The sequence below is a fragment of the Planococcus citri genome, chromosome 3 (assembly GCF_950023065.1).
Source record: "Planococcus citri chromosome 3, ihPlaCitr1.1, whole genome shotgun sequence".
In the NCBI taxonomy this organism is placed as follows: domain Eukaryota; kingdom Metazoa; phylum Arthropoda; class Insecta; order Hemiptera; family Pseudococcidae; genus Planococcus; species Planococcus citri.
The window spans coordinates 77686681-77699853 of NC_088679.1; the positions used below are offsets into that span (position 1 = coordinate 77686681).

The following is a 13173-nucleotide window of genomic DNA, read 5'->3' on the forward strand; positions in this document are numbered from 1 at the left end:
TAAAAAAAACATGAAAATTACCTAATGGAAATAACCAAAAAGTAGTAAAAACTGAAGAAAGTTAGGGAAAATGCTAGGAAATTTGCACCAAAAACAATGTTAGAATGACTTGAGAGTAAAATATTTACGTGAATATTATTTGGAAAAAAGGCGATTTTGAAAGTCATGTCTTTCGATTTCGCTCAAATTTTTTTTACAATATATTATATACCCACCACCCAGTAAGTAAGAACCCCGCAATTAGTTTGGTCCCAGCCCCCTCAGGGGGCGGGTGGGGAGGGCTTCCATTATTTTCACATTGCCTCGAAGTACTCAACTTCAGCAGCCCATTCCTTCAAAACTATGATACTTTGATCAAAACTGATTTCACAGTTCGGAAGGGCATTGCATTTAGAACTTTTTTTGACGCTTTTTCGAAAGATTCAAGTTTTGAGATGGAACTCTCAATGGTGAGGGAGCACCCCCACCCCCAATTTTGGGCGAAACTTTCGAAAGAGAATCTGGGGCATGTGGTATATTGAATTCTATGTTTTTGGTGACGCTGAACACGAATATGACGTCAGATTTTTGATAGACCCCATCCACGGCCCCCAGCACCTCCCCAAAGGGGCTAAAAGTTCAAAAAAGCGTTTTGTTCGTGTGACCCATGGAATAGTATGCTTTTGATGACGCTGAACACGAATATGAGGTCAAATTTGTGATTGGACCTCATCCACGGCCTCCAGCCCGCCCCAAAGGGGGTGACCCCCCCTCTTCAAAATGGTTACATTCGTGTGACACATGAAATAGTATGTTTTCGATATCGCTGAACACGAATATTGCCTTAGTTTTTCGAATCGACTTCACCCATGGCCCCCAGAACCTCCTCCAATAGGTAAAAGCCCAAAAAAACTGTTGGGGCCCGTGGATGGGGTCCAATCACTTCTTAAAAGGAGAGTCCTAAGGAACATTTCTAGCCCTTGTACTCAAAAAAAAGGCGGCCTTACATACAAAATGGCGGCCATTTTGATTGACAGGTCAGCCGAAATCGCAGATTTTGCGTTCCAACATAGGACTAGCACAAAATTTTTCAAACTGTACAAAAGTAGATTGAAAGATCAAGCAAAAATTTATCACCTGTCAAAATTTCGAGTGTTAAAGTGCGTTTTTAAATTTTTGGTGAATTTTTGAAAATCAAATTCAGGCCAAAAATGAGGAAAAAAATCAAAATTTTACCAAATTGATCAAGAAAGCTGAAATTTGGGATACACCCTATTTTCGACATGCCAAATCGATTGGAAACTGTTTCAAACCGTTTTGAGCAGTTCTGGAGCCTCCAGCAGATTTTTGAAGCTCGAAATTCCCACAAAATTTTACCAAAATGGAGTTGGAAAGCTGAAATTTATGTTGTAAACTAATTTCAATACGCTACGAAGTCAACTGCAGAGAGATTTCAAGTCATTTTGGAGCATCCTGCGATTTTTTAGAAAATTACTGGAGCCTCCAGTAGATTTTTGAAACTTTAAATTTCCTAAAAATTTCATCAAACGGAGATGGAAAGTCAAAATTCATTCTGCAAACTAATTTTAATAGGTACGCTACGAAGTCGTCTGCTGGTGGATTTCAAGTCGTTTTGGAGCCTCCAGCCACTTTTTGAGAGATCGTATGGTGTTTTTTGGAAAATTGAAATTTCCAAGAAGTAGCTGGAATTTAAGCTTCAAAACCATTTAAAACTATTCGAAACCATCATGCAGTCGACTTCATATCGTATTGAAATTAGTTTGAAAAGTAAATTTTAGCTTGCCAACTTCATTTGGTAAAATGTTGCGGAAATTTCAAGTTTCAAAAATCTACTGGAGGCTCCAGTGATTTTCAAAAAGTGGTTGGAGGCTCCAAAATGATTTGAACCCACATGAAGTTGTCTTCAGAGGGTGTTAAAATTGGAGTGTAGAGTAAATTTCAGCTTTCCATCTCAATTTGATCAAATTTTGTGAAAATTTAAAGTTTCAAAAATCTATTGGAGGCTCCAGTAATTTTCAAAAAATCGCTGGAGGCTCCAAAACGACTTGAAATCCCCCTGCAGTTGACTTCGTAGCGTATTGAAATTAGTTTGCAGAATAAATTTCAGCTTTCCAACTTCATTTTGGTGACATTTTGTGGGAATTTCGAGTTTCAAAAATCTACTGGAAGCTCCAGAACTGCTCAAAACGGTTTGAAACAGTTTCCAATCGATTTGGCATGTCGAAAATAGGGTGTACCTCAAATTTCAGCTTTCTTGGTCAATTTGGTAACATTTTGATTTTTTCCCTCATTTTTGGCCTAAAGTTGATTTTCAAAAATTCACCAAAAATCGAGAAAGGCACTTTAGCACTTGAAATTTTTTCAGGTGATAAATTTTTGCTTGATGTTTTGATCTACTTAGGTACAGTTTGAAAAATTTTGTGCAAATCCTTTGTTGGAACGCAAAATCTGCGATTGGGGGTTGCAATTCATCCTTAAGTGGGCTCCCCGACTATTACCTGATTAATGAAAATCGCTTCAAAAAAGTTCAAATAATTCTTTATTTTTCAGCCAAAGGGTACGATTGTTGGGTCAAGTCAAGTGAATGTAAAAGTACCTATGTAGATTTTACATCTTACATATTTGGTAATCAGTAATCACCTATCTAAGTTGATGTACTCATACAACATACAACTAAATCAACCTGAAAGAGGGAAAGTCCAAAATTGACATTTTTACTCGATGAAAATATCAAAGTATGGCAGATAAATTCGCAAAAGAACAGAAAGTGCTTTAAAGACTGAATTTTTCGAAATTTCACAAATCTGTTTAACTTTCACAGAACGAATAACCTGTCAACCCATGCAGAATTGTTGAAAATAGCTACAAGATCTGAATTTCTTCCAGACAAACATATTCCTCAGGTTAGATAATGTTGAATTCTGCAACTTCTTTCTCATTTCCTAAACACCATAGCAAAAGACAGTTGAGAGAAGGTCTTGCACAACGCAGGTCAGCAACCAAACGACGAATCATGAGCGCTTTGATATCTGTTAGATTTTGTTTTGACATAACAAAAGTTTCGACTAATTCTATAAACGTATCTATGATAGCAGATGACCAGCGAGCGCTGCATGGTAGATTTTCTTGAATTAAATGTGAAGACATTATTTCGTTTTTAAATGCGGCTGAGAGATCAATGCTTTTGAAAGCGCTGTCGATAAAAGTGGTCAATTCTTCGAGTCCTCTTACATCTTTTTTACGAGTATAATACCAAAAAAGGCAACTCCGTAAGATGAATCTTCAAGATAAAGAGTTGTCCGCAGCAGTTGTTGCTTGAAAGTTGAAATTCATACCTTTTTGCGTTTTACGGTAACAAAGATCTATCAAGTCGTTCAACAGGTTGAATAGGCCTTCTTTTAGTAGTTTGACACACACGTTACGTACAAGATCACTATCTGCCAAGTTGTTATCTATGAATTGGGCGATTTCATCTTCGTTATTGAGACAGAGTTTCATCATTTGATGTAAGTCTTCGCATTGTGTGAGTTTGATCAAATGAGGCCAGCATTTATGTACTTATCCTCATGGGGCATCCGCATTCTGAAAAAAATATAAAGTACAGATTTCATTAAATGAAACTTTGAAATTCACTTAAGTAAGTGCTTTAAAATGTCCCTACCTCTTCATCCATGATTTCTTGTAGCATGGTCAAGACACGTTCAGATTTTAATCTTGAAGCTGGGTCCAGCTGCCAGCATCCTACCATAATATCATATCTGTGAAAAAAGATAAAATATGTATGAAAATATTGAAATACTTAAATTATAAATACATATTGCATTATTGCTAAATCTTACATTCGATCCGGACAATTTTCGGGTTTCTCCATGAAAAAGTGCTTCTCTAAAATCTCTAGGAGCTCTGGTCGGTCAGTTATGTCAGAGAAGGGTACCTTTCCCATCGACATAACTTCCCAAAGCAGAACTCCGAAGGACCACCTGAAACAAATAGGCAAACATTTGTTAGTTTTAAGATTAATAAAAGGTATGTAATATTAAGTAGGTATTATATCTGAAATACACTTACAAGTCGGATGCTGCAGAAAATATTTTGGTTCTCTCTGTTTCTGGAGCCATCCATCTGAAGTTCAATACAGTGGCTGTTGTCCAGATGTAACTGCGACCCTGGTCAAACGCCCTCGTTGATCCAAAATCAGAAATCTTCATCGTCAGATTTCCTTCTTCTCCATCAACGAGGACGTTCCTTGCGGCTAAATCACGATGTACTAACTGAAAATCAGATAATATGTATTTGAATTAGTATAATTTCAATTTGGTATTTTTTTTTTTTTTTTGGAACACCTTTCCATTTAGGTACCTGTTTCAACTGATTACTTACCCCATTTACATGAAGAAACTGCATTCCATGAACGACTTGCTTCATGTAAACTGGTATCAGGTGTTGCTCCAGCTGATGACTTTTTACGTAATTCAGTAAATCGCCTTGTGAGACGAATTCGGTAATTAGTAAAAGGTCACCTGCTTGTGAGCAGCACCCTAAGAATTTCAAAACATTTGTATGTTGCTTCAGTGTCTTTAAGACGTGAAGTTCCATTACAAAGGTCTTGAGTTCTTTGTCTCCGTATCCATCTGAAAATCATGAGATGATATATGAAACGTGTGGTTGGAGATTTTTCAAGAAAAGAGAGTACATTTCTAGCATTTTTTGAAAAAAATTGAAATTCTCGTTATTTCACAGCAAAAGCAGGGCTTTTTGGCAACTTCAGATTAAAAATGAGACTTTTGGCCAATTTTTTGGAAAAAATGAAATCTTAATATTGTAAGTTATTCAGTTGTTCTAGAAATATTTCAATTTTTTTCACACATTTGGGTTGATTTTTGAAAGTTGACAAAAAAAAAATGAAAAATGTGTTTCAGTACCGGAGATTTTGACTCGTGATGTACCTACTCGTATTTTTGCATGCTCTTTCGATTTACTAACTTGGTCCACAATTGAAAAAAATGTTTGCTAGTTAGTAACCACCCTCAGTCTCATAAGAAATTTATTGACGTTTTTATAATGCTTGTAAGTCTAACATAATATGAGAAATTTACAAGGCTCATTCTTAATTTTTTCTAAAAAAAAAAAAAAAAAAATTTTAATACTGAATCATAAAAGTTAGAAAAAGTAACCAAAAAAGTTACAAAACGAGAATAAAGCATTTTAGTAAAATGACCAAAAAAATGACGAAACATTTCACCTGGTTCTTTTCAATTTCAAAAAGTTGGGGGCAATTTTTGATAAAAAATTGAGAATTTTTCCTGACAATACGAGGTAATTTTGGACAAAAAATGAGACTGACAATTTATCAAAAGGAAACGCTATTGGGATATTTCTGACAAAAACCGAGATTTTTGGAACAAATTTTGGAAAAAGTTGGCCTTTTTTGGAATTTTTTTACAGAAAACTACAATTTTTAGTCATTTTGCAAAATGTGAAAAAAATTGTTGATTTATTTGTTGGCAATTTCTGGCAAAAAGCAAGACTGTTGGGTACCATAATATTCTTGGGGAAAAAATCAGACTTGGCAATGGAAAAGTCTGAAGTATGTCATGAAAATTTTTCTTCACGAGCAGTTGAAGTCGTCAAGAAAGGAAATGAAAAGCTGTTTCTTTGGGAGGCCAAAAAAAAAAACATTATTGATTTTTCGTTTCATCTGCATTTTCAGATGTTTCTTTAGAAATCCACATGAATATTCGTTTGATGCAATGTTCAGTGGCGAATTTGAGAGAAAAAGTCCATTCGGCAAAACGTGCAAGAAAGTCCCATTTCGGAGATTGTGATTTTTACTTCCCTCCCTCCACTTCTTTCATATCAAGAATTGTATTCTGGGGCAAATTATGAAAAAAAAATAACAGGTGGTTCTGACAAAAATGTGTCTTTTTTACAATTTTTATAAAAAAGTACGATTTTTTGACAATTTGGAAAAGAGTAAATTTTTTTGCAATTATTGCAAAAAGATTAGTTTTGGGTAAATCAAAATTTACCAAAAAATCTAGGTATACCTGTTTGGAAGAATTCCAAAAAAAGTAAGATTTTTTGCAATTCTTCCAAACAGGTACGAGTATACCTAGATTTTTTGGTTATTTTGATTTACCCAAAACTAATCTTTTTGCAATTTTGAAAATGAACTGTTTTTTGAACAGAAAAATACACAAGATTTTTTAGAAATATTAATTTTAAACTAAAAAATGTTTTTATAGCAACTTTGGAGAAAAAACTTAACTTTGTAGCAATATAGGTTATAAACGGGCTTTGAGTTCTTTTCGCATACGATTTAAGCAAAAAAACTGAGATTTTTGGGTACGCTTTTAGAAATTTTGACCAAAAAAAAAACGGATTTCACTGCAATTTTGGTCAAAAAAATGTGACGTTCTGGCGATTTTTCATGAATTTTTTTGAAAATTTTGACAAAAACCGAGTTTTTTTCAAATTTACAAAAAAGTGGGGTTTTTAATATGGACAGAAAGGGTGAGATTTTAATTTTTCGCCAAAAAGAATTCCAGGCTATAGGTGGATAAGTATGTCGAATTTGCCCCCGAGAGCTTCAGGGTTGATATTTGCATGGAAGGTGGGTACCCTTGAGCACCTTCCGTCACGAAAGTTTCAGACCTCCAACCCCCCCCCCCGTTTTTGAGAAACCCCCTTTTTTCTGAAATTACAATAAAAAAAATTTTCTCAGCCCCATGTGAACCGATTTTTTCAATTTTTTGGTATGTTGTAAACATCCATAAGAGGTATCCCCACAAAAATTTTCACCCCCTCCCCCATATTTGCCCCCCCAAAATGACGTTTTTTAGCTTTGTTTTCCCGTTTTAGCAATGATCATGATTCTGCACAAAAATGGGAATAGCATTTTTAAATGTGTTTTCGACCCCCAAAAGACATATATTTTTTTCGAAAAAAAATTTTTGGTGGGTCGTGGTCAAAAATTGAAAAAACTAACAGAGGGGGTAAAAATGAATTCTGGTGTAAATTATTGTTTTTGGTAAACGAGGTGTCGTTTCCATATGAATCGAACCCCCCGAACACGAATATGACGTCCAATTTAGTGCTACCCTCAACCACACCCCTCCAGTGCCTCTGCCTCCACCTCAATTTTTACTATTATATTAAAAATTGAGCTATATAATAATATTGGTGTCGTTCTCATATGAATCAAACACCCCGAACACAAATATGAAGTCAAATTTTATGCTATCCTCATCCACACCCCTCAGGTGCCTCTGCCCCCAACTAAATTTTTACTATACTAAAAGTTGAGCTATTTTCATAAAATTAGTGTCGTTTTCATATGAATCAAACATCCCGAACACGATAAGACGTCCAATTTAGCTCTACCTTCATCCACACCCCTCCAGTGCCTCTGTCCCCACTTCAATTTAAACTATTTTAAAAGTTTCGATATTTTCATAATGTTGGTGTCGTTTCCATATGAATCAAACCCTCCGAACACGAATATGACATCCAATTTTACGCTACCCTCATTCACACCCCTACAGTGCCTCTGCCCCCACCTAAGCAATAAATTTTGTATCTAACTCCGATCAATACTCGACCAATAATTACTTCTAATCAAATCAATTACTATTAAAGGTATGTTTCGCGAAGGTTGAAAACTCAACGACATAGCAAGGGTCAAACTTTAACATTCTCGAGGAGCTGGCTGTAGCCTGGAAGGGAATAGATGCGGGTAGACCTAAATTGGACTTCATATTCGTATTGGGGGTGTTTGATTTATATAAAATCGACACCAATATTATTATGTAGCTCAATTTTTAGTATAATAGTAAAAATTGAGGTGGGGGCAGAGGCACTGGAGGGATGTGGTTGAGGGTAGCATTAAATTGGACACCATACTCGTGTTCAGGGTGTTTGATTCATATAAAAACGACACTAATATTATGAAAATGGCTCAACTTTTAGTATACTTAGTAAAAATTTAGTTGGGGCAGAGGCACCTGAGGGGTGTGGATGAGGATAGCATAAAATTTGACTTCATATTCGTGTTCGGGGTGTTTGATTCATATGAGATGAACGACACCAATATTATTATAATTATAGCTCAATTTTTAGTATAATAGTAAAAATTTAGTTGGGGGCAGAGGCACCTGAGGGGTGTGGATGAAGATAGCATAATATTTGTCTTCATATTTGTGTTCGGGGTGTTTGATTCATATGAGAACGACACCAATATTATTATATAGCTCAATTTTTAATATAATAGTAAAAATTGAGGTGGAGGCAGAGGCACTGGAGGGGTGTGGTTGAGGGTAGCACTAAATTGGACGTCATATTCGTGTTCGGGGGGTTCGATTCATATGGAAACGACGCCTCGTTTACCAAAAACAATAATTTACACCAGAATTCATTTTTACCCCCTCTGTTAGTTTTTTCAATTTTTGACCACGACCCACCAAAAATTTTTTTTCGAAAAAAATATATGTCTTTTGGGGATCGAAAACACATTTAAAAATGCTATTCCCATTTTTGTGCAGAATCATGATCATTGCTAAAACGGGAAAACAAAGCTAAAAAACGTCATTTTGGGGGGGCAAATATGGGGGAGGGGGTGAAAATTTTTGTGGGGATACCTCTTATGGATGTTTACAACATACCAAAAAATTGAAAAAATCGGTTCACATGGGACTGAGAAAAAAATGTTTATTGTAATTTCAGAAAAAAGGGGGTTTCTCAAAAACGGGGGGGGGGGTTGGAGGTCTGAAACTTTCGTGACGGAAGGTGCTCAAGGGTACCCACCTTCCATGCAAATATCAACCCTGAAGCTCTCGGGGGAAAATTCGACATACTTATCCACCTATAGCCTTTTAATATTTTTGACTAAAAAGAAATAGCTCAGCAATTTTGGCAAAACAATGACATTCTAGCCATTTAAATTTTTTGTTGTGACAATTTTTGATGAAAATGGGGCATTTTTACAGTTCGTACAAAAAAGTAAGATTTTCAGCAATTTTGATGAATACTTAAGGTACCTAGAGTTTTTTGATTGTTTTGGTAAAAACTGATTTCTTTTTGGAATTTTTTAACAAAAGACTGTTTGGATATTTTTATCAAAAACAAATTTTTCTGTAATTTTGCAAAGAAACAAAGTTGTTGGAAATTTTTATAAAAAATAATTTCGTAATTCTGAGTTTGATAAAAAAAAGTACAATTTTTTGGTACTTTGGATAAGAGAACACTGATTTTTTTTTTGCAATTATGGCACAAAATGGTAAATTTTTTTATCACAAATAAGCGAGAATTTCTGCGAATTTTGACTGAAAAATAAAGTGTTTTTCTACAATCTTGGCAATAACAAAACTTTCTGGCGATTTCAGCTACTTAGAAGAACTAGTTTTTTTTGACAATTTCGACAAAAGTTTGAATTTTGACAAGAAAGTAAGACTTCTTGATAATTTTGATTTTAAAAAACATGATTTTTGTTTGCAATTTTGTCAAAAAGAAAAATTGTTTTTTGCGATCAAAAAAACAAGATTTTTCTGGAAATTATTTGTCCAAAGGGAGAGTTTTTTTTTGCAATTTTGACAAAAACGTCATTTTCTGGTTATTTCGATGAGAAAGAACCGGTGGTAATTTTCAGTCATGTTAATGTGTTTTTGAGTGTTTTTGAAAATTACTTTCGAAGGGGTTTCACTTTCAACAGAGTATTTATGCATTTTGAGCAGTTTTCCAAGAAATGTTGGCAGTTTTTGGTATAATTTTCAATAATTTTATTGCTTTTCTGACAGTTTTTACATCATTCCAACACGTTTTCAATATGTAATACGCAATGCAAAAGTTTTTGAACATGTTTAATTCGATTTAATACATTTTTTTAGCTTTTTTTTCTGCCTCACGTGTCGAATGAAATTTTTTGAAAAATCTGCTCGCCTCCAAGTACACTACCATTTTCAAATTTTGATAATTTCGCACACGTTTGAAAATACATAAAAGTTACACAGCACGTCCCCACCTCTTTGTAAAAATGACGATCATTTCACTACACTAATCTGCTGAAGAGAACTCGTGAAAAATATTCGAACGAAATCGCAGGATTTGACTTCATGAAATGAGTACATTAAGATTGGAATGCGAGCTTCCAATCCAAAAATCGACATGTTTGTACACTGCGATCGTAAAAAGAGCTCATTTTCGACATTTTTCAACCAAAAAAAAAAAAACTTAGTACGAGACATTTTGTGGTTTTAAGAAACGAAAAACCTTAAAATTTTCGATTTTTCAACTTTTAGCTCCCTGTTGAGTTCTGTAAGTAGTCTCGAATCGAGCCAGCTGTGGTTCAGGGGGATGTAAAAACTTGAATCGTTCAACCCGCGGTCAATGGGTATTTATTTGTAGGTATATGTGAAAAAACACGTTTTTTTTTAAGTGACCCAAATTTGAGACCCAATAGCTCCACTCTTCTTTTATTTTAAAGGTCGAAATTTTTTTCGATGGGTTTTCAACTCAAAAGGTACCTATCTAATATCTAGCTTTGTAAATTTGGTTCAAATCAGTGATACTTTTTTTCGAGGTCTATTCTAATGAAACATTACATCATAAACGTGAATAGAATTTGTTAGGTACCTTTTAATGTTTTAGCCGCGACGGTCGTGTATTTTTCGGTTGATCCTGGTAAGCGTTTGGCTCTGCATTTGTACACCTTGCCGAAATGACCTGCCCCAGCGTCATCGATAATTTTGATATTTTTGCGTGGGAGTTCATACTTATCAGGCGGAGGCATTTTGTATTCGAATCTTTCAACACGTCCACATACCAGGTTGTTGGAATCTGGGCACCTCTCTATATCTACTATTACGTTTTTCTATAAAAATAAAAAACATACAAATTAATACAAATAAGATAACATTTACATAAGATTTTAATATGGCAAATGATCTGTGTTTACCGGCCGATCCGTGCCTCCATTTCCTGAAGCCTCTACCTCGACAACCCGAACTTGTCGGTGGTACAATACTGTGGGTCTGAAAAAATTATGTACGGATTAGTTAATGTTTTCCAAGAATTTTTTCTAATGAATGGGGTTAAATTTAAATGTCAGCTTACTTTTTGAAGTAGTAAATATATGCCATTACTGCAAAAACTATGATGACGAAAATTGCCCATTGTGAACCAGTTGGGAGCTGTATTATCGGTTCTCTCTCTGAAACAGGAAATAAAAATACTTTTTAGCAAAATTTTAACATGGGAATCACCACAGATTACAATAAAAAGTCGACTTACCTATTACGAATAAACTAAAAACGGAGTCGATGGTCTTCATCCCTTCGTATACAACGGTACATGTCACTACTATATGGGGTTTTTTTAGAGATTTCAGTTCCATTACGAATTCATTTATCAGGATAATTGAGTCTTGTTTCGGAAATTTATTATTAATTTTTACATTGTCCACGTTCCACATGGTATATTTTGGATCGCCTAATGTGGGGAAAAAAGAAAACAATATAAGTACGTATCTTTAAAAATAAATTTAATATTAATAAAAATGTAGGTAACAAATAGATATTAAATATATATACCTGCGGCCGAGCAGTTTAGAAGAAATGATTCGCCTTCATATTTTTTCACTATGGATGGCAATTCATTGAGGAAATACATATTTTTTCGAGTTTCATTGCCTAAAAAAATAAAATATTTGTTAAATTTGACGATGCACAAGCTGCCTAAAGTTGATTTTCTTTGAAAAAAAATTTAGAATGAGGGCCTGGAAAACACTTGAGATTTAAAAATTCAAAAGAAAGTACGTAAACAAATTTCATACTCGGTGAGTGGCTTCGAATCGGTGAGAATTAACAGAATTGATATTATAGCAGGCCACAGTTTTTTATCTAATTTTTTTCAAAAATGATGCTCGAGTGGGCCTTGAAGATTTATACCTAAGAAATATCTCAGCGTCCTCGAAAACTAATATACTTACCTACAAAATGATGTATCACACGTTATTTTCAATTACGAGTATGTATTGGTTTTCTTAGCCATTTTACAGGACACTATTGTGGGGCGGGGGGAGCTGAGCGCGTTCGAATCGAAAAAGAGTCATGAAATCCCAATTTGAAAAGGGCATATAGGTGAGTAAGATGGGCGAATCGGCCCCCGGCACATTCAGCGATGAAATTTTGGTGGTAGGTAGGCACCATCAAGATACTTTAATCCGCCAAGTTACAGACCTGTATCTTGAGTGACTCTTGAGTAATGGGCTAATTATTTGTACTCAAAACGGCCTCAGACCTTTTCCCCCAGATTGGCTCGACCGATTTTTTACAAACCTGGACTAATGTGTAGCTATACTTACATAAGGAGCTTCCATGAAAAAATTTTGAGCTTCCTCCCACAATTTTCCCCCCTCAAATATTCGACTCAAAATTTGAGTGCCCTCCTTACCTATGAAGCACACTCGGCACAATTGTTTAATTCACGTTTTTAAATACCTTATTGACTCAAGAGTAACATATTTTTTCAGAAGTGTATCTCATTGGGGCCATGGTCAAAAACGAGGGGGGAACCAGTCATAATGAGCAAAAAAATCCAAAAAACCCAATAATCGTCAACGCAACTGAGAAGCTGAAAGTTAACTATTCAACAGATACTTACTTTTTCGAGACACAAAAAAAAATTATTGCTAATAAGCATGTAATAAATCAATTGGACCCTCGATTGATCTGCTGTGACCCTCCCCCTCTTCCCTCTTTTTCGAGGTTCAAAATAATCATGGCAATATGGGTGTCATTACCATATGATTCGAACCTCCTGAACACGAATTTATGGTGTCAATTCTTCGATCAGAGGACCCCAAAGTCAATTGAGCCTCAGATTGGGCACTGTAGCCTCTCTCTTCTCTTATTTTTTGGGATCCGGAACTTTTTAGGCAAAGTGGACATCCGTTCAGATTCAAACCTGCTGAACACGAATATCACATCTAATATCTGATTGGAGACCCCCAAAAGAATTCAGTCTGGGGTTGGGTCACTATTCCCCCTCCCATCCATTTTTTTTTTGTATCCGCAAGTTTCTAGAAAATGTGCGTATTGTTTCCAGACGAATAAAACCTGCTGAACTTGAGAATTGGCGCCCTAACGCTCTTAATATTTGTAATATTGTTTAATGAATTTT

The 13173-nt window shown here is 35.2% G+C and overlaps 1 protein-coding gene across 1 annotated transcript; it reads right to left on the bottom strand.

Annotated features, from left to right (window-relative positions):
• Positions 1–3564: 3564 nt before the first annotated feature.
• On the bottom strand, positions 3565–11166 carry LOC135840664 (tyrosine kinase receptor Cad96Ca-like). The gene is made up of 8 exons (XM_065357290.1): positions 11107–11166; positions 10914–11024; positions 10627–10864; positions 4381–4631; positions 4069–4271; positions 3840–3980; positions 3662–3758; positions 3565–3582 (listed from the first exon to the last, which is right to left on the bottom strand). The coding sequence occupies exons 1-8, from the start codon at positions 11164–11166 to the stop codon at positions 3565–3567; spliced, it is 1119 nt and encodes a 372-aa protein (XP_065213362.1).
• Positions 11167–13173: the final 2007 nt, after the last annotated feature.

What these genes read in the sequence shown, in the direction of transcription:
- LOC135840664 (XM_065357290.1), bottom strand. Translation starts at nt 11,166, where the DNA reads ATGGGCAATTTTCGTCATCATAGTTTTTGCAGTAATGGCATATATTTA. An exon ending in CGCGGCTAAAACATTAAAAG is followed by an intron (nt 4,632 to 10,626) that starts GTACCTAACAAA and finishes CATGATTTTCAG; the next exon opens with ATGGATACGGAGACAAAGAA. An exon ending in GAAAATTGTCCGGATCGAAT is followed by an intron (nt 3,759 to 3,839) that starts GTAAGATTTAGC and finishes CTTTTTTCACAG; the next exon opens with ATATGATATTATGGTAGGAT.